The following is a 22,374-nucleotide window of genomic DNA, read 5'->3' on the forward strand; positions in this document are numbered from 1 at the left end:
TAGTAGTTGTCTTTACAATAGCTACATTGTGAATTCTTTATCACATCCTTGGCTTTGCCTAAATCAGATTAAAATAGATATGTGGGACAGTTCATAAATGTGAAGTTTCTTTATAACATTTCCCCATCACTTTGATCTATTCCTGCCCAGTGCTATTTGGGGAAGCAGCCATGCTATCTCCAGATTGAACTTTAGTTGGGCAAATAATGTTTAAGGATTTCTTGAGAGAATGGTAGCCTAGGTTGGTTATACATATGTTTAACTGGGGTCAACTTTTAGTTGAGATCCATTTTTTTGCAGATGTTTCTCCCTTAGCGCAATGGTTCAGACATGGGTATTGCCTTGTTGTAGTGTGGAATTTGAATTTTGTGACTGGGAAGTGTTAGTTGATTGGTGGTTGGAAATGATGTTAGCTATGTTCTGATTGGTCTGCCTTATCAATATGTTGCAAATTACTTAGGTCTTCCATCTGATTGGGTGGTAGATTGTATCTAGTTTCATTGACCAGTTGATGCCTTTTTATTTTATTTAAGTGTCAGGCTTTCAGGAATTCTCTGGCTCTTCTGCGGGTTGCATGGTCAATTACTTCTATATTTTCCAAGTCAAATGTGTGGTTCACTTTGAGGGAAAGGCTGGCTGTTAGGTACTTTTGGCCTTGGTTCTTCGGTGCAGTTGGTGTTCTGTCTGCCTTACGTAGTGTTGGCTGCAACCCAGGCAGCTGATTCTGTATATGATGCTGGTTCTTTTCTGGTGGGGTGTGTAGCCTTTGGTTTACACAGGATTCTTTGTAGAGTGTTTGTGGTTGGGCCACAGTGACAGCGTGAGGCAGAAATCGCTAGTGAATGGCATCTGGAAGTTAATCAATCAGACTTTATTACAAGTCACTGACCCAGACTTCATAAAAAAAAAAAAAGGGAAAAAAAACAGTAAGTAATGCAAATTATAATGTAATATGCATGATAAAAAGGCCTGTAGTCATGCATGGTGGCCTTGGTAAAAATTACAGTACAGAAGGGTATGATCCCATAATTCAGGGCTCCTGTCTTTGCTGGGACAAAACCTTTCAACGTAGAGGATTTTGTGGTATTTTCCCTCCAACACTGTTGATGGTAAAATATTCAACCACAACAGTGTAAAGGCCTTCCAGAGTTTGTTGTTTAAAATGAAATTTGTGACATCTAGGTATATCCTGTTTGTAATTCTATGTGAAGAATTGTTTAAGAGCTTCCATTGCCTGATTTTGTCCCATGTGCATCAGCATCTCACTTGAGAACCCCAATTTATATAATTTGTCATTTATTTGGAGCTTCCAAGAAGAATTATCTGACAGAAGATGTACCAAAGAATTTAAACAATACCTGAATGCACATAGCATTAGGCACACATTTTGCTACCTGAATTAACTTTCCTAAGAAGCCAGTTTGAGCTCTTTCCAGTTTCTCATAGTTGACTTCTGGCTTTAATTGTGCTCCATAGAGGAGCGGTACCAGCATCTTGGCTTCAAAAAGCTTCAGAGTAGCTGGGCTTCTCCAGAGAAGAAGAGAGGATTGCTGCTGAACTACTTGGAGCATTCAGAGCATCCTGAGAGAGACGAGCATGTTGCTTCCTGAATAATGTAGCATAAATCCCAGGCTCTTAAAACAGACCTCCAGAATGGGAAGAGTAAGATCAGGCGGCACAGCAGGAAGGAAGAGAGGGAGGAAGTCACCTCTCACGATACAGCTGTGTTATAGGAGTTCTTCTGTGATCTTGGGGAGCTGCCAGGAGAGGAAAGGAGCAGCACAGCTGCACTCCATTCCCATGGACCAGACTCACATTCCTCTGGGAACATGCGGGGGCGGGGGGACTCAGTCTAATGGGGGGGCTAAGGCTGGGCCAGAAGGAATAACCTTGAGGAACAGGAGGAAGAGCCACTACCAAGACAGTGGTCAGATAAAAGCAGTCTGAGTGCAGGCCAGAACTGTAACCTGAGAAAATGTCTCAGACAAGACCCTGCCTAGTATTCATGAAGATTAAGGGAGACAGGGGTGGGGGGAAGCACATTCAGACTTGCAAAACTCTGTTTCTATAACCTTATAATAAAGGTAGCATTGGCCTGCATGACTTGGTTTCCTACTCTGGTCTACCCTGAAGGGCTGACAATGTCATCTATCAGGTCCCAGGAATTGTATCTTTTCTGTCACAGCCTGATGTCTGGAACAGCATCCCTCCCCCTCAATTATTTATTTGTTTATACTCTCGGCAGCTCATATAATATACAAGAATATTTTAATAAAAAGTAAAAACGATACATGGTGCCAGACCCTGGAAGTTTGTAACTTTCTCAGAAAGTCAGATCAGGGTGGGGACAAAGGACCTCCCATGGGAGGCTGGGCAGAGGGTCAGCCTCATCTTACAAAGACAGCGCTTCTGGATCTGCAGCGGGCAGAGCCATAGGCCAGCACCCGCCAACTGAGATGCCAATCAGAATGACAATTCTTGTGGTCACTTCAGGTTTCCGATGCAGAAAACATTCTGGGGATTGTTCAGATTGAAAATATACAGATCATTGCTGAGGCCTACGATGTTGCCCTAGACATCAGTTTCCCCAAAGGTAAGTTGTTATTTAAATTATTTTTTATTATTTATGTAAATTAAAATTAGAGTCTTTCAAAGTCAGAACATTTTCAGCTGACTGCTCACTGGGAAGAATTTTAAGAGAGTTAGTCCCCGAGATAGACTAGTCATCTATCCCAACAGATTACCTCCCCTGTTCCATAGCCTTTCTGCTGTGTATTTTTTTTTTCCATTTCACCATCCATTTTGAGATCAGAAGACAGTGATAGATGCGGGAGCCTTGTAGTCAAAGGAGAAATCACATTCTGAATGTTGGTTATATTTTTATTGAAATTTCTGTCTTGCAGTGTTCGAAGTTGGAGTTGGTATTTCTTTACAAAATGCATAGTAAAATTTTGGAGCCCTCTGCTGTTAAATATTGAGGCCATAAATGCAATTGCAAACCACTTCCATGTTGTTGCTAGGAAAACTACATGATCATATTAATGCATGCAAGAGCAAAATCTTAGTTGGCATGGAATTTTTGTGTATTTGCTCTCCAGAACAGCTGTTGGGAGGGCAATAAAATGTGGTAATATTAGTGCTCTTTGGAGTTTGGGAATGGTTATTTGATCTAAATATAGTCAGGACCAGAAATATTGGAACAAGGATAACTGTCTTGGCATTTGGCCTCTGTACACCACCACATTGAAGTTGAAAGGAAATACACCCAGACGGGAGCAAAGTCAGGACTTTCAGCTGTAATTCAAGGGGTTTGACAAAAGTGGGGCACTAACCGTTCAGGCCCCTTCATGGATCACTGCCTTGTCGTGGCGAAGGGGCTTGCCTAACTCAGTGAAGCCATGAGCTATACCGTGCAGGGCCACCCAAGACGGACAGGTCATGACAGAGAGTTCTGACAAAATGTGGTCCACTGGAGAAGGAAATGGCAACCCACTCAAGTATCCTTGGCAAGAAAAACCCATGGACAATGTTAAAAGGCTAAAAGATATGATGCCGGAAGATGAGCCCCTCCGGTCGGAAGGTGTCCAGTATGCTACTGGGGAAGAGTGGAGGGCATTTCCAAGTAGCTCCAGAAAGAGTGAAGCGGCTGGGCCAAAGCCGAAAGGACGTTCAGCTGTGGGTGTATCTGGAAGCGAAAAGAAGGTCCGATGCTGTAAAGAACAATATTGTATAGGTACCTGGAATGTAAGATCTATGAACCAAGGCAAACTAGATGTGGTCAAACATGAGATGACAAGACTGAACGTCGACATCTTGGGCATCAGCGAATTGAAATGGACGGGAATGGGTGAATTTAATTCAGGTGACCATTATATCTACTACTGTGGGCAAGAAACCCTTAGAAGAAATGGAGTTGCACTCATAGTCAATAAGAGAGTGGGAAAGGCAGTAATGGGGTACAACCTCAAAAACGACAGAATGATCTCAGTGCGTATCCAAGGCAAACCATTCAACATCACAGTAATCCAAGTCTATGCCCCAACCACTGATGCTGAAGCTGAGGTTGACCGCTTCTATGAAGACCTACAACACCTTCTAGAACTAGCACCAAAAAAAGATGTCCTTTTCATCTTAGGGGATTGGAATGCTAAAGTAGGAAGTCAAGGAGTAATCGGAATAACAGGCAAGTTTGGCCTTGGAGCACAAAATGAAGCAGGGCAAAGGCTAATAGAATTCTGTCAAGAGAACAAGCTAGTCATAGCAAACACTCTTTTCCAACAACACAAGAGACGACTCTACACATGGACATCACCAGGTGGTCAATACCGAAACCAGATTGATTACATACTTTGCAGTCAAAGATGGAGAAGCTCTATACAGACAGCAAAAACAAGACCAGGAGCTGACTGTGGCTCAGATCATGAGCTTCTTACTGCAAAATTTAGGCTTAAATTGAAGAATGTAGGGAAAACCACTAGACCACTCAGGTATGACTTAGATCATATTCCTTGTGAGTACACAGTGAAGGTGATGAATAGATTTAGAGGATTAGATTTGGTAGACAGAGTGCCTGAAGAACTATGGACGGAGGTCTGTAACATTGTACAGGAGGCAGCAACTAAAACCATCCCAAAGAAAAAGAAATGCAAGAAAGCAAAATGGCTGTCTGATGAGGCTTTACAAATAGCTGTGGAAAGAAGGAATGTGAAAAGCAAGGGTGAAAGGGAAAGATATAAGCAACTAAATGCAAATTTCCAGAGAATAGCAAGGAGAGATAAGAAGGCCTTCTTAAATGAACAGTGCAAATAAATTGAGGAAAACAATAGAATGGGGAAGACTAGAGATCTCTTCAAGAAAATTGGAGATATCAAAGGAACGTTTAGTGCAAAGATGGGCATGATAAAGGACAAAAAAGGCAGGGACCTAACAGAAGCAGAAGAGATTAAGAAGAGGTGGCAAGAATACACAGAAGAACTATACAAGAAAGATCTTAATGTCCCTGATGTCCATGCTGGTGTGGTCACTGACCTTGAGCCAGACATCCTAGAGAGTGAAGTCAAGTGGGCCTTAGGAAGCATTGCTAACAACAAAGCTAGTGGAGATGACAGTATTCCAGCTGAGTTATTTAAAATACTAAAAGATGATGCTGTTAAAGTGCTGCACTCAATATGCCAGCAAGTCTGGAAAACGCAACAGTGGCCACGGGATTGGAAAAGGTCAGTTTACGTTCCAATTCCAAAGAAGGGCAACGCCAAAGAATGCTCAAACTATCGCACAATTGCACTCATTTCACATGCTAGGAAGGTTATGCTCAAAATCCTACAAGCTAGGCTTCAGCAGTACGTGAACCGAGAACTACTGGTTGTACAAGCTGGGTTTCGAAGAGGCAGAGGAACTAGAGATCAAATTGCCAACATTCGCTGGATCATGGAGAAAGCACGAGAGTTCCAGAAAAACATCTACTTCTGCTTCATTGACTATGCAAAAGCCTTCGATTGTGTGGATCACAACAAACTGTGGCAAATTCTTAAAGAGATGGGAGTACCAGACCACCTTACCTGTCTCCTGAGAAATCTGTATGCGGGCCAAGAAGCAACAGTTAGAACCAGTCACGGAACAACCGATTGGTTCAAAATAGGGAAAGGAGTATGACAAGGCTGTATACTGTCACCCTGCTTATTTAACCTATATGCAGAGTACATCATGAGAAATGCCAGGCTGGAAGAATCACAAGCCGGAATTAAGATTGCAGGGAGAATCATCAATAACCTCAGATATGCAGATGATACCACCCTAATGGCAGAAACTGAAGAAGAACTAAAGAGCCTCTTGATGAGGGTGAAAGAGGAGAGTGCGAAAGCTGGCTTGAAACTCAACATTAAAAAAACTAAAATCATGGCATCTGGACCCATCAATTCCTGGCAAATAGAAGGGGTAGAAATGGAAGCAGTAACAGACTTCATTTATTTGGGCTCCAAGATCACCGCAGATGGAGACTGCACCCATGAAATTAAAAGACGCTTGCTCCTTGGGAGGAAAGCTATGGCAAACCTAGACAGCATATTAAAAAGCAGAGACATCACCTTGGCGACAAAGATCCGCATAGTCAAAGCTATGGTTTTTCCAGTAGTAATGTATGGCTGTGAATGCTGGACCATAAAGAAGGCTGAGCACCAGAGCACCTGAGCAAATAAAACTGTATTTGCTGCTGGGTAAATAGTTTTAAAAATCAACCGCATGGATTTTCTGGTTGAAAATTTCTCCCCATGCAATCTGTTCAAAGAAAAGATGGGAACAACAGTACAGAATAAGTTCATAAAACATTCTCCCCATGACACTGCTTGAGTGGAAAGCATTGTTCCCTCTAATTTCTGATGTGCTGTGTGCAGGAAAAAAGTGTTTTGTGCAGCTTTTCCCAAACCAAGAACAAATTTGTGCACCACGATACGAGTATGTCAGGATCTGCAGCTTCCGGTCCCAATCCCAAGCCATCTGCTCTAACGGCTATTCACCTAGCCCCCCCCCCCCGCCCCATGGCAGAACTGAGCAAGCTAGCTAAAATGCTGGTTAATTGATTCGAGGTTCTGACAGAGTATATGAGTAATTTGCAAATACAGGTAATAATGACGTGAAAACATTTACTTATTTCTTAGTTCAAGTATAGAAATTAGAAAGTATAATAGTATGTCATGTACATGCTTCAAAGTTGTACCTTCAGGTCATTTCTGACTCCTGGCAACCTCCCCTTGCAGATGTTTTGCAACCTTTTTGGAAGCAGTTTGTCCTTGCCTTCTTCTTCTTCCTGGGCCTCAGAGGGAGGGACTGGTCCAAGGTCACCCAGCTGGCCTCACGCCTAGTGCAGGACTAGAACTCACAGTCTCCTTCCCCATGGCACCAAACTGGTTCCACATATATGTGCTTACAGATTATAATATAAACTTGCTAGTGACTGATCACTGATCATTGCAAACAATATTTTGTAAACATTTAAATTTACTCCTTCCTTCCTTCCTTCCTTCCTTCCTTCCTTCCTTCCTTCCTTCCTTCCTTCCTTCCTTCCTTCCTTCCTTCCCTCCCTCCCTCCCTCTTTCTTTTCTTTTCTTTTCTTTTCTTTTCTTTATTTGATATTGTAATGAAAACATATTTAAAAGAAAGGGGGGAAAAGCATTATACGAGCAGCAGGCTGGGAAGGGCGGCCTGCCTCTGCCCTGGGCAAACGGCGCAGGCTCGCTGCCTCGGCTGAACTGCTGCAGTGAAGGTCACGTGACACAGCTGCGGTGCAGACCAAGCAGGAACGCCTGTCCCCCAGGGCCAAGGAGCCCTCACTGCTGCAGTTAAGCCAAGGCAGTGAGCTTTTGTAGGACTTGTCGCAAGTCGCAAGTCTGGAGTTTTACATGGCTAAATTTGTTGTTGTTGTTGTTGTTGTTGTTGTTGTTAAAGCTTAATTTTGTGTGGGCATGGGTTTCATGTGCACACCTTAGAGGGAAGCTACTTGGAAACACATTGGATGACACGTCCATAAGTCAGACATCATGTCCCAGAATAAAATGCTCCTGAAGTTTGGTCCCTGGATCAGAGCTGTCCTTGTAATCCATCAGATGTTCACTAGGATTTTTTTGCTGTGAGCTCTCAGGGCTCTACAATATTGCTGCTGTCCTCCCTGTCATTCAGCAAACACCTGCTTAGTTGGACCTTGTTTTACTGCTGATAACCCTGGAAGGAAGGAAGGAAGGAAGGAAGGAAGGAAGGAAGGAAGGAAGGAAGGAAGGAAGGAAGGAAGGAAGGGAGGGAGGGAGGGAGGGAGGGAGGGAGGGAGGGAGGGAGGGAGGGAGGGAGGAAGGAAGGAAGGAAGGAAGGAAGGAAGGAAGGAAGGAAGGAAGGAAGGAAGGAAGGAAGGAAGGAAGGAAGGAAGGAAGGAAGGAGCTCCAGTCACTCTCGGGTGGGCGCCAGGCTGGAGCAGACGGTCGCAGAGTTCCGGCCTGGGGTTGACTTACCTGGGAGGAATAAAGCAGCTCCTAGAACCCTTTTGGACTGGGGTGGGCACAGGCCAGGAGGAGGGTGGCATGTTGCTGCTGTTGTCGTTTACCTGATCTTGAACAGAGCGTTGCTCAGGCAAGGGCCTGATCATCAGTTCACGTAGGCAGGGCTACCACCCTTCTGTCAAAGGTGCATTTCTGTGGTGGTATGTGGCATGTGAAAAACCTTGGAATGGAGTTTCTGTTCACTGGTGTCAGGCAAAGGCATTATGGAAGAGCATTTTGTAGCCCCTCAACTTCATGCCATCTTTTACTGTTTGTGGCCCCTGCAGGAACAAATGGTGGTTTGGAATTTGGGATTGTTAGAGTTATGGATGAAGCTAAGCAGACATTATCAATGAAGAATAAAGGCAAATATGAGATTGCTTTCAGGTAAGTCCTGGCTATTCAGAAGATGCACTTTGTTTTGCCCTTTATTCCCTGCTTTGTTGCCATTAATTAAAGTTTTATACCTCAGTGAAAGCTTCAAGGATTCGTTTCTTGAATTCACCTCACCTGCACTTCTGTCCTGCATTCTAATGATCCCAGCAAACCCCTCCATTGTACACACTTTATTTAACTATTATTTGAGGAGTTTATTTTGGAATGTGTACATGCATGCTTTTAATCTGGAATGCTCCCATTGCAAGGGTGGGCCACATTTTAGTTGGAGAGACAAACTGGCTTCTGCAAAGCTCTTTGGGAGTTACACAAATTAACACATTAATTGGATGGATGGACAGACGGACGGACAGACAGTCAATTGAAATGATGAAGTTTGTCCACCACAAATGTTCCATCATCTTTTAAAGGAACAGATGCAAGGGATCATGGACTTTATAATGTATCTCACTGTGTCCTTATTCCCCAGCTTGGCTATTGAATCCACAGAACATGGGATGTCTAATCTGGGTCAGCTGTTCACCATCCAGCCCCAGAAGGGGAATTTGGGTCCCAACGATCGCCCTACTCAGATCCAGATCGCTTTTCATTCGAAGAAGGAAGTGAAAGTTGAAGACAAGCCTGTTTTGCAGTGCCATGTAAGACTGCTGGCCACAGCTGAGTCAGTTCGCATTAGAACTGACCAGATGGAAGCCAAACATTGGTCTGAATCTCATCTCTTCACTCTAGGTGATTGAGCCTACCCTTGGTGAAGGAGGGGAGGTCATTGCCACCATTCCCATCAGATTGTCAGTGCAGTCCTTATTCACCAAGTTCAGCATTGTCCCTCCTTCCCTCATCAACTTTGGGCCATTGGTGAATGGCTCCCGGAAGACCAGCAGTTTCACCATCGAGAACAAGGGGGCCCTGGATTTCAAGTTTACCATCTGCAAGCAAGTCCGCGATGCAGTGATTCCAGCAAAGAAAGGGTGAGCTTTCTCTTCAGGTGTCAGGGCTACTGGGTTCTGTGGGCCTGATTTGTTCTGTGACATGGAATCAGGTGCCGCTCAAAACAGAAAGGACCATATTTTCATACAGATGGAAGACAGTTTCTAAATATTTAACATTAGTGCCTGCAGCTTACTATAAACGTAGCAGGATCTTAGCCTCTCGGCACATCCACATCCTTACATGCGTTTGTTTATGGATATTTATTTATTGTAGTAAACAAAGTTCTCTGAGCAAGTTACAAAGTTATTTAACATATTAAAACTTTCTTAAAACAAAAAATGGCAATAAATAAATAAATACATAAATAAATAGCACAAGAAATAGATAAAATGTAAACATTCGTATGTAGAGCAGATATTTGAAAATGAAATCAATACAACCTATAGAAATACCTGGAAGAAGGGAAATGCTTTTGCCTGGCAAAAAGATTCATTTTCTCAAATGTGGCAATATTCACAGGTAGCTCTTTTCCAGTGTGAGGAAACCCCACTCTCCCAGTGAAGCAGAAGCCGCTCTGCCCCTAAGAGAGTTCCAAAAGTCGTTACTCATTTATAAATTTTAATGTAGCAGAAAGGGAAATAATTATGACTGAAGAAGGATATATAAAATCTAGCTTTAGCTTTAATTAAGTGTAGATGGAAATGAAATGAATCAAAACTGGAATGTTTGCCCTACCTGCCATTGTTTTCTGGCACATCCCCTTGAATGACTTTCAGAAGCAAAAGACTCCTGTTCGTCACTTAACAGCTGCCTGTTGAGAAGCCTTCTCATAGAATCACACAGTTGGGAGAGACCCTAGTGGTCAGCTCATCCAGCTCCCTGCTTAATGTAGGATCTACTAGAGCACCTCTTTTTTTTTTAATTTATTTTTTATTGCTTTTAAAATAATACAAATAAAGAAAAAGAAAAAAATAGAACACAAAGATCATTGTAATGCAGATACATACATTCTCAAAACAACAACAACAACACTTTAAAAGTGCTTTTATAAAAAAGTGAAAAAAGAAAAAAAACAAATTGTACTATATCATGACAGCTACAGTTCTGTATCTGCTTATCTAATGTAAAGATTATTCACATGTGTCTCTAATACATTTATATAACTACCATTGTTCCTTAACCTGCTGTATTTTGTATAAATGAGTCCCATATTTCATTATATTTGTCCATAAAAAGCCTACATCTGTAGGCAATCTGCTCATAAGTGGCAAGTGCAATCAGGCCTTCCATCCACTGAGTGAATGGGACCATATATTTATCTCGGGTGTCTCCAGAGCTGAAAATGCTGCTGGTCCAAACAAAGTGGTTAATAAATGTTGTAGCTATAGATATTGTCATTGGGCTACAACAATATGATATTTATCTCTTAACATAGCGTATGTTAAAAATTCATCATCATCATCTATCAGTTGGTCCAAAGTCAGTATCCCCACTTCCGTCCAATTTTTCCTTTTCACCAACTTTTCCCCAATTTTTAAGGCTGGGTTTCCCCATAAAGTCAATTTAGCATGGGAAAAGGGGTCAAATCTCCTTTTATTAGACATTACATTCCATAACTTTCTAACTGACACAATTGTTTCCAGCGATACTAGAGTTTTAGTGTATTTTGATCCTAATACTGTCCATCCAACCAAAGGTAGTACATATGTAGCAATTCCAAAGTTGCCCAAATTGGAAAATTAACACCAATTGTTGGTTTCCAGTATTTAATACTCGACAGTAGATAAGCACGATGATGTAGCTCCAGATTCGGAAAGCCGAATCCTCCTTCATTAATTGGTAATTGCATTTTCTGTAGATATTCTAAGAATCGAAAAATCCTATAGAAATTTTCTAAACAAAGAAATTATTTTCTGACAATATTTTCCAGATATATGAACTGGGATTGCTCTCAAAATATAAATTAATCTGGGAATAATATTCATTTTGAGAGTGTTCACCTTTCCCCAAAGGGTAAGGTTTAATCTCTCCCATCTATTGATATCTGAAGAAACCTCTCTCTATATTTTATTTATATTACATGTTACTGAGATATCTTTTAGTATGCACATACCTAGATACTTAATGGATTTTGTATAAATACGGAATTGATATTCCTTAAATGGATGGTAACCAAATTTTTACCTATCGGCATCAATTCCAATGTGGACCAGTAAATAGAGTATCCTGCTATTTTACTAAAGGCATGTATTATTATTTGCATCAACGCTGGAATAGTAGTATGAGGTTTAGAAATAAAAGAATGTCAACTGCAAATAAAACCAATTTATATTCACCTGAATTATGCAGTGCTCCATAGATCTCCCTATATTGTCTATTAGCACAAGTCAAGGGTTCCACACAGATATTAATAAGCAAGGGTGAAAGTGGGCATCCTTGTCTAGTTCCTTTAAACAGTAGCAGAGAACGTGCCATTAGTCTTTACTTTATATGAGACATGGGCAACTCATATAATACCCTAATCCATTTTATGAATTCCAAAGAAAATCCAAACCTGTTTATTACGGCAAACATGTACTGTTTATATATTTTGTCAAAGGCTTTTTCAACATCTAATGATAAAATTACAAACTGATCTTTGTTTTTCTTCAAGTCAGTTAAATCTATAACTAATCTAATGTTACCTGCTGCTTGCCTAGTTTTTATAAACCCTATTTGATCATTCTTAATAACAAACAATATCACTTGCTGTAATCTATTTGCTAACACTGCTAAGTTCTTTGTATCAACAATGATCAATGAGATTGGATGATAATTAGCACACTGAGTATGATCTTTACCTGCTTCTGGTATAACTGTAATATAAGCCTGGTTAAATGCCACTGATAAAATTCCCTTATCAAATATCTCATCATACAATTGACAAAGTTTTGGTGCCAAAAGATCTATAAATGTTTTATACCACTTTATAGGGAATCCATCCAATCCTGGTGTTTTACCACCTGCTATTTTTAAAATTATTTGTTTAATCTCTACCTCAGATTGTTGTTAAGTCGTGTCTGACTCTTCGTGACCCCATGAACCACATCACGCCAGGCCTTCCTGTCCTTCACTGCCTCCCTGAGTTTCCTCAGTTTCATGCTCATTGCTTCAGGGATGCTATCTAACCATCTCTGCCGTCCTTTTCTCCTTTTGCCTTCAATCTTTCCCAGCATCAGGGTCTTTTCCAAAGAGTCCTCTCTTCGCATTAGGTGACCAAAGTATCTGAGCTTGAACATCATTATCAATCCTTCCACTGAGCAGTCAGGGTTGATTTCCTTTAAGATTGACTGGTTTGACCTCCTAGCAGTCCAGGGGACTCTTAAAGAGTCTTCTCCAGCACCACAGTTCAGAGGCATCAATTCTTCGGTGCTCAGCCTTCTTTATGGTCCAGCATTCACAGCCATACATTACTACTGGAAAAACCATAGCTTTGACTATGCGGATCTTTGTCGCCAAGGTGACGTCTCTGCTTTTTAATATGCTGTCTAGGTTTGCCATAGCTTTCCTCCCAAGGAGCAAGCGTCTTTTAATTTCATGGGTGCAGTCTCCATCTGCGGTGATCTTGGAGCCCAAATAAATGAAGTCTGTTACTGCTTCCATTTCTACTCCTTCTATTTGCCAGGAATTGATGGGTCCAGATGCCATGATTTTAGTTTTTTTAATGTTGAGTTTCAAGCCAGCTTTCACACTCTCCTCTTTCACCCTCATCAAGAGGCTCTTTAGTTCTTCTTTGCTTTCTGCCATTAGGGTGGTATCATCTGCATATCTGAGGTACTACCTCAGATAGTGGAGCAAATAAAAATTGTTTTTGTGTATAATCTAAATAAGGTAGGTTAATTTTATTTAGAAAGGCCTCTGTATCTTCATTCAATACATTCTCTGGTTTGCTATATAATTCTGAATAGAATTTAAAGAATTGACAATTTATATCCATTGAAGTTTTATATATTTTAACTCTTTCACCTGTAAGAATTGGAATCATTACCATATCTTTCTTTTGCTTTAAGCAATTAGCCAAAATCTTGCCGGGTCTTTCACCGTTCTCCCAATGTCTCTGTCATGAACATGTAGCATGAATTCTGTCTGCTGTTACGTTAGTTCATATTTCTTTCTGTATTTCTCTATACAGAGTAGTAGATGGGCATCTAACAATCTGAGCCGATAAATGTTTCAGCTGTTCTGTCAAATTGTTTCCCCTTTTATTTTTAATCTTATTTTTATATGATGCATAAGCAATAATTCGACCTTGGATATATGATTTATATGCTTCCCATTCAAAAATTCGAGCACCTGATGTTTCTGAGTTCAAATCAAAGTATTGTAAAATCTCTACCCACATTTGTTGTATGAATTCTTTATCATTCATTAAGGAGACATTGAAATACCAATTTCTCGATACCTTGACCAGTTTCTGAAACACACATTTCAAAATAATTGCTCTGTGGTCTGAAACATAACAAACATCAATGTTACATTCTTGAATTTGATGATATAAAGTCAGTGATGTTAAAAATAATCAAGCCTAAAAAAATTCTGGTGCACATTTGAATAAAATGTGTATTCTCTTTTAGTTAGATACATCAAATGCCAGAGGTCTATTAAATTCAATTCTCCATATAAGTCTTGTTTCCCTCACTAATGATTGGGTTTTTTTTTTTGTACCAGTGTAATTCTATCAAGTTCAGGATCCAATATTTCGTTAAAATCTCCTCCTATTATCACTTTATCATAAATACACTCATTGAAATGTTGAAAACATTCATAAAACATAATAGGAGAATCTAAATTAGATCCATAAACATTAACCATAGCTATTACAGTCCCTTCTATTTTAGCGCATAAAATTAAATACCACTCATTTACATCAGTAATACAGATAGTCCTCGCTTAACGACCACAATAGGGACCAGAAAATTCATTGTTAAACAGTGCGGTCATTAAGTGAAGCATCATGTGAGCACACCCAATTTTACGACCTTTTTTGCAGCAGTCATTAAGCGAATCACTGTAGTCATTAAGTGAATCACACAGTTCCCCATTGATTTTGCTTGCTGGCTGGGAAGGTCGCAAATGGCGATCACGTGGCCCCAGGATGCTGCAACTGTTGTTAGTGCAAGCTGGTTGCCAAGTGCCTGGATTGCGATCACGTGACTGTGGAGGTGCTGCAACAGTCATAAGTACGAGGACTGGTCATCAGTACTTTTTCCAGTGCTGTCGTAACTTTGGATGGTCGCTAAATGAATGGCCATTAAGTGAGGGCTACCTGTAACCTGTTGTACATCAATTAAAAATCCTTTTTGAACCAAAATGGCCATGCCTTTAACTTTCGTTGAAGTATCTGTGAGGTAAATCTGTCCCACCCAAACCTTCATTAATAAAGATTTATACTATTCCATTAAATTAGTCTCCTATAAAAAAGTGATGTCTACCCTTAACGATTATAAATAGGCTAAGATTACATTTCGTTTCTTAGATTCTCCCTTTTAGATTAAAACTAATTTCATCTATTAATTTTATTTAGGCCCACTTATCCATGGTCTCCCAGTACCAATTCATTTTATGACCTGTACCTTTTAACCAGTATTTAGTAATGAACTTTTCTGTGTTTAAATGTTTATCATATTTTCTAGTATTGCTTACAGACGTAGAACCTCCATAAAAACTCAAATTAGCACTTAAATACCATTCAATTACATATATAGAGAATCTATTTCTCATGTAGTAAATATACTTAAAAAAAAAAGTGATTATGTGCACAAAAATAACACCTAAACCCTAAACAGATAAAGAAAATAAAGAAATACATGGCTTCCCAATGAGACAGCACTATGGTTTATCTCTCTTGTTATAGATGAAATATATAGAACAGTTTCAAACTCATTACTCAGGCAAATACGTTGTATCTAGAGATAAACACTAAAGTTGGCAATATGCCCAGACTCTTTATCTTAAAGTTAACCATAACAAAAAGGAGTACAGAAAAAGGGGAAAAAATTAAAAAGTCGAGCCTTTTAATGTGAGGCTTTTGCAAGGCATCCCTAGGCAAATTCAAATTTCTCCCACAATAGATTTCATGGAATGGGATACAGTCAAGCTTGTCCATCAGCAGATTTCAAGGATAAAATAAAAGCCTCTGCATACAAAGGATTATCAGATCTGTGACTCTGGTCTTGGTAACTAATGCAGAATGTAGCTGGAAAGCGCATGTAATATGAAGTTGTGCTGATCTTGTAAAACTTCTTGCTTTTATAAAAAGCCTTCCCTTTTCAGAGACTTCTTTAGTAAAATAAGGATCAGTTGATATCTTATTTTTGCTAGAACCCCCCTTCAACAGAGACTTTATTGATTCCTGGCGAAACATACCTAAAATCTCATCTCTTGTAGTAACACAAAGGAATTGCACAATAATGATATTGGAACTAGTTTCAGTCTTCCATCTCATTAAAGAAATTTTTATGGCGTCCAGTCTCAACTGGAAAGTCCATTCTCAAAGAGAGGAGCTTTCTGAAAAAATCCTCCATAAATTCAGCCTGGTTTGATTGACTTAGAGGGTTTACAATGCCAGTCATATGTAAATTTTTCCTGCACAACTGTGACTCTAAGTAAGAAATTTGTTTATCCAAAATATTGTAACTAGTTTGAGTAATAGCCCCGTGGACAGCGAACCAATCTTCATAGCAAGCCAATTTGTCTTGCATCTGCTTTATATAATTTTTAAGCTCTGCCAAATCATGTTGAATCGGCTTCAGAACTTGTACCTGATCCAGGATCGCTTTTAGCAAATTAGTGGAAAAATCCTCCTCTGCCATTTTTCCTGGCTCAGCAGATAGCAACGCAATTGGAATTAAGATGGCTATTGATTGTTTGAGTCTAATTGCCATCCCAATAGCTCATTAAAAACAAGATATGTAATGAAAAGTTTTATTTACCCAGTGAGCTAAGTCTTTGTCCACAGAGTCTGATAATTCAGAAGTTTGAAAACACTTTAGTCAGGAGACAGTTGAGAGATGTGCACTCAGAGCGCCATCCCAAAGTAGAGTGGATCTATTAGAGCATCTCTGACAGATGGCCTCTGAAGACCTCCAGCAAAGGGGAACTTCCCACATCATGAGGCAGTTACATGGTAGCCTGTTCCACTGCCTGACAGCTTGTACATGAGGAAGCCCCTCCTAATGTCTACCCTGAAGCTTCTTACTTATACAGGTAATCCTCAAGTTACAACCACTCGTTCAGCAACTGTTCAAAGTCATGACAGCGCTGAACAAGGGGGACTTACAACCAGTCCACAAAATTGAGGCTGTTGCAGTGAGCCAGTCATTTGATTGAGATTTCTGACATTCCCTGCCAGCTTCCCACAAGCAAAGTCAATGGGGAAGCTGCCAGGAAGTTGTACGTTGCTCCCAATCCCACTGCTTTTTCACCTGCCTGCCTGCATTCCCTAGTGCCTACTTGTGGCACCCCACACACACCCGTGCACCTGCTGGCCTGCTTGCCTGGGACTCCCGCCTCTTCCCATTTAACAACCTGTGTGGTCCTGGGGTTACATCAGCAACCAGGACTACGGGATTTCTGTTGCTAAGCGATGTGGTCACGTGACATCACTCTTTATAATCATATCACTTAGCGATGGAAATTCCGGTCCCAATTGCCTTCGTAACCTGAGAACTACCTGTAGTTTTAACTCATCAGTTCTGGGACAACAAAGAATAAGTTTGCTTGTTCTTCTGTGTGACAGTCCTGTGAAGACTGCTGTGTTTTCTATAGGCTAAGCATTCCAAAATCATTTTGTATCCATACTCTTCACATCTTGTAGACTTTCTCTGAACTTCCTCTAATTTGTCGCTGTTCTTTTTGAATGGTGGTGTCCAGAACTGGGCACAATACTGCAAATGGGGTCTGATCACTGCAGAGTAGAGTGGATTCTGGATTCTGTGGTCCAATTTCTGCATCCCAGTATAACATTTGCCTTTTTAGTATCTGCATCTCACTGGTGGCTTGTTTTTAACTTGTGATCAGCAAGGACACCCAGATCCTTTCACATATACTACTATTGTTAATCCATGTAACTGACTATCATCTAGGCTATATTTTATCATTTTATTCAGCAGCCTTCTCCCTTTGTTCCATCTTCTATTTCAACCAGGAATTTGCCATCTGGCCTGGGGTGGGGAGGGAGGTCATCAGATATGGGGTTGGCTAGCCCCCTCGCGGCCTGGTGTTGCTTCCATCGGCCTCTTGGATTTTTCCTTTTCCTTTTATTCTTTGTAAATGTGTCCTCTTTAAATTTTAACTCTATATTTATTTATTGTTTTAATATGTTGTAAGCCGCCCAGAGTCCCCCATTGGGGGGAGATGGGCAGGGACAAGTTAAATGAATGAATGAATGAATGAATGAATGAATGAATGAATGAATGAATGAATGAATGAACATGTCTAATCAGGACAGTGGGTTTGGATGACCTCAGAGGTGCTCTAGGATGGGATTGCTGGTCATCTTGTCAACATGTTGCCACCCCCTCTGTTTAACTTTTCTCATTTACTGTTCTACCAAGAGCAACTCTGGGGAATGAGGTAGGGAGTTGTAGCCCACACAGCCTGTCTGGTCTTTTTTGTCTCTACCTCAAATATTAGACATGTAAATATGTTTGCATGGACAGTCTTTATTTCCTTGAGAAAGGAACTGACACTTCAAAGTAAGGAAAGGTACAAATCCGGAAAATACATCAAATGTTGTGAGAACCAGCTCAGCTCCCATAGCTCAGGGTAGAAGCACAGCCCTGGAAGAGCTAAGATCCTCCACAAAGAGCCCTCCTCCACTCTCTCTCTTTTAATTCCTTTGGGGGAGGCGTATTATGGCCCTGTGAAGGGTGCGTATGGGTGTGTCCCTGAGCGCCCATAAAATATGTGACTGATTGTGCTCCTGGCCTCTTTGGTGGAGCCTCCACTGCCTGTGCTCTGAGACTGCAGATAGGATTCCATATGTTTTGTTATGCTTCCTCTTTCAGAAACTCTCATATCAAAACTTCCCGTTCCCGTGACACAGACCTCAGCCGGCAGAATGCTTTTCCAGGCACAGGCAGGCAAAGCAAGCATGCTGAATCCTTGCAAAGAGACATGAACCTCGTGGGTCAGGTAGGCAAGAGACTTCTTCCTCCATTTTGCTCTTCTCCCACCCCTGTTTGCAAGATTCATACTTCAGTTTGGGAAAACGGGTGATTTCCTTTGACTGGCTTCGTGTCAGCATTCTCCCATCCAGTTTTTCTACATGCTGCTTCAGTACCTCAAGCCCTGGAATATGTCTTAGGGAAATGGGACCAGGGACATATGATGAAGAGGTATGGCTCCATTGGGTAAGTGCACAGGAATATGAGTCCCCAGCATTAGCACCAGACTTAGGGTGCTTCCCTCTGAGCTGAGAATAATGTTCTGGGAAGACTTTACCCAATGCTACTTTCCTCTATTGCCACTGGTCCTCAGGAAGCAGTTGCCACTGGCTGAATCTCCAGGACTCCTCGGTGGACATCTTGATGTAGAACAGCTGGTGTCAGCCAGCAGCAGTTTGATGGAAAGCAGTCCCCACTCTCTCCACAGGCTCGCTTCTCTCTTGGTATGTTCACTGTGTATCCGGGCTATGGAAACATTGCTGCAGGAGGCCATCAGGTCATCACTGTGGATTGCTTTGCTGACCCTGTTGGGAAGTCTGAAGAATACCTGATCATTGAGGTCACAGACCGAGACCCTGAAGACAATCCCGGAGGCATTCTCTACATGCTCGTTGCAGAGTCCTGCATTCCAGGTAGGCAGACCTTCTCTCTTGCTTCTTGCCCACACTGCCTGGGGGTACATGCTCTAGGCACCAGGCCAGGGAATCAGATTTCATTTTTCCTGAAAAGCAAGCTGAGGTATTAAAAATATAATTGTCCCTCAAATGAAGGCCTGGTTTAGAAAAGGGGTGGGGAAAAGGAAGGTCAGAGTCATTTTTGGGAGATTAGCAACAGGTTGGCAAAGATTTCCGAAAAGGTTTCTGATGAGGGCATTAGCACTTTGACCTGGGGAACAGCTGCCTGGGGTTCAGGGGGAGACCTGACCACTGGGAGGGGGGTGTTGGAGACCGGCATGAATATTACGGTAGTTATGGGCAGATGGAGATGTGGCAGGAGACATGAATGGGCTGCACTTGGAGAACACAGTCTTGGTATCGTATATCAGTTCCACATTCCAGTCCTCTGATCTCTTTCCCAGTGCCTGGTCATCAGACCTTCAGAGGCCCAGGCTTTTGACTGTGGCTATTGAATGCCAGGTCAGCTTGAAATGAAATTCCCCTCATCTGTGATTTAATTGTGGATGAGAAGGCTGATCTTGTGTGTATCACCAAGACTTGAATGGGCACAGAACGGGGTGTTACCCACTCGGAAATATGCCCATCTGGGTCTTGGGTATGACATCAACCAAGACCCCAGGGCAGGGGAGGTGGAAGGGCTATTGTCATCCAAGAGATTCTTGAGGCTTTCCAAGGCATTGCACCACATATTATTGGACATGAGACCCTGTTTGTGAAGTTGGGCTCTAGGGATCATTTGGGTAGTTGCTGTTCTACCAGTCTCCCTGCTGCATAACATCTTTGCCTGAGCTTCTCGATTCCATGGCTGGGTTAACAGTGGAGCTCCCCAGGCTTATGGTCCTGCGGGAGTTCAACCTGTCGGGGTGTGCAGCGTACACTCCACATAGTGGTACTCCATGAGTGAGACAAAATAAACAGTCCATAGTCCGATGTAGGAAACTTGCACACAGATGTTTACTGTACAATATATACAGAATGTACACCACCAACCTGAAAATCCCTAATTACTTCCCAGAACTTCAACACCAGCCACAACTCCTATCACCAGCCACAGTATAACCCATGGTGCACTTTGCTATATGCAGTGGTTTGTGCTGTGTCATGCTGCCACACCCTAAAGGTGTGTGTTCTGGGCGGGTTGCGGGGATTGCAAGCGCAGTCAAGCTGTGCTCTGTCAAGTCCATATTCTCACTGAGAAATTCTTTACTCCAGGGTAATACCCTGACACAACCTGCCTTCCTTGGGCATGGAATCTGGAATTCATGGCCACTATGGTAAGCATGGACCTGACCCAGGTTATCAAGGGCCCAAAACACATTGGTGGTCACACATTTTTGTCTCGTGGCAGTGGCGACATCATGGTTTAGTTTTTGGGGAGCCTACCATCACTCCCTTGCCATGGACTGATCATTCTCTGATTGCTTTGGAATGCTATAGTGCTGCTCACGACCACAGGGAGGTAGTACCTATTTATTCAGTTTGCCTCAGGCACCTGAATGGACCCATGTGGGTTTCAAAGGGAGCTTTGGGTTGTTCCTGAAGGTCTGGTGCACGGTTCAACTGAGGCTTTGGTTGCTGCCTGGAATGAGGCCTATGTGGCCTCTCCCTATCCATGGAGCCTGGTCTTCTTTTGGTTTACAGAGAAGCTGCAAGTGATGAAATGGCAGAAGAGACATGAAGAGGACAATGGAAAGTGACTCTGACCAGACATAGAGTATAGCTTTTATTTAGGACTACCTTGTGATGATAAGGGCAGCAAAACATACATATTTTTTGGCCCTTATCATGTCTGCAAATAGCTGACTGGCAGAGATTCAGAGTCACTCAGTCCCTCCTTAGTAGGATGGACACTGAGTCATACCCACAGAGTCCATTGTGAGGAATATTCTAGGCATCTGTTGGATAAAATTCAACTCAGATTCACTCTAAGTTGGATGCTGGCTGTGTAACCAGTCCTATGGAGTTGGTGGAGACATGGTCTGGCTTTCTTATCTGGAATAAGCTTGATCCTTTTACTCTTGGACAGGATCCTCATGGCCGTGAGCTCAGCCTCCTGTATATTAGATAAATGTCCTTGCTGGCTGGCCAAGGCCTCCTGGAAAAAAACGTGTGGCTGGGTTCAGGGTGCCAGTGAATTCAACCTTGAGAGATGGGTGGTACTACCAGAACTTAAAGAGGCAATGATCTGACCTGTCCTTCAGAAACCATAGCTGGACCCAACCTTGCTGGACAATTTTCATCCTGTAGTTTGTAGAGAACCTTGGGGTTCTCTGAGTTTAAGGAGTTTTCATCGTGTCTTCTGACTGCTAGTTGGTGTCCATGGATGCACTCTGCAAGCCTTCTGCCTGTCTGTCCTACATAGTGGCCGTTACAGTCCTCACGCTGTATGTTGTAGAGGACTCCTGTTTTTTCTTCTTGGGCTACTGGGCCTTTTGGTTTGCTTAAGGGCTTTGGGTGGTTTGTATGCTATGGAGATGCCATGTGGTTGTAATAGTCTGTTGGTAGTTTCTGAGATGTTTCTGACGTGTGGCAGTGTTATCCTTTTCATAGCTTGTGTTGGTTGTGTTGTAGTAGGTTGAGTGGTCAGGCATTTTTTTATAAAGTTGTGTGGGTTTCCATTGTGTTGGAAGATGTTGTATAGGTGGTCTTTTTCCTTTTTCTGCTGTTCTGGGTTGCTGCAGTGCATTTCTGCTCACTTGAACAATGTTCTTACACAGCTCCTCTTGTGGGAGGTTGGGTTGTGGCTTTGGTAATGGAGTACTTGATTGGTGTGGGGTGTCTTCCGATGAACTTGGGTTTCTAATTTGCTGTTGTTTCCTCTGCTGATGAGGATATCCAGGAAGGGTAGCGTGTTGTTGTTTTCTTCCTCTCTGCTGAATTTTATTCTTTCGAAGATGTTGTTGATGGTTTCATGTGTCTTCTCATTTTCATCCTGTCTCCAACCTTCCCCTTTTAGAGAAGGTTGTTGAGAAGGGGCTGGTGTTGTAGCTTCAGAGAGCCTTGGAGGAAGCTGATCATCTGGACCTCTTTCAATCAGTTTCAGATCTGAGTATGGGATTCATTGGGATCATTGACCACATTTGTGGATGACTTCTGGCAAGAGCGAGATGAGGTGGTGTGCCCATGCTTGCTCTCCTTTCAGTA

The 22,374-nt window shown here is 42.0% G+C and overlaps 1 protein-coding gene across 11 annotated transcripts in view; it reads left to right on the forward strand.

Annotated features, from left to right (window-relative positions):
• The window catches only part of HYDIN (HYDIN axonemal central pair apparatus protein), a 346,241-nt gene that overhangs the window by 260,887 nt on the left and 62,980 nt on the right, over positions 1–22,374 (forward strand). For all 11 annotated transcript variants that reach the window (XR_015795149.1, XM_088135435.1, XM_088135430.1 and 8 more), the window contains 6 exons: positions 2,494–2,593; positions 8,309–8,408; positions 8,887–9,055; positions 9,147–9,385; positions 18,395–18,521; positions 18,981–19,185. Coding sequence is in view for 10 of the 11 variants with exons in the window: in XM_088135435.1 (XP_087991561.1) it covers positions 2,494–2,593; positions 8,309–8,408; positions 8,887–9,055; positions 9,147–9,385; positions 18,395–18,521; positions 18,981–19,185 (940 nt within the window). In the remaining variant the exon portion in view is untranslated. The remainder of the gene's footprint in view (positions 1–2,493; positions 2,594–8,308; positions 8,409–8,886; positions 9,056–9,146; positions 9,386–18,394; positions 18,522–18,980; positions 19,186–22,374) is intronic.

The sequence above is a fragment of the Python bivittatus genome, unplaced genomic scaffold (genome assembly GCF_059951505.1).
Source record: "Python bivittatus isolate LINGU-HERP-01145 unplaced genomic scaffold, Pbiv_v1 ctg000170_np1212, whole genome shotgun sequence".
NCBI lineage: Eukaryota > Metazoa > Chordata > Lepidosauria > Squamata > Pythonidae > Python > Python bivittatus.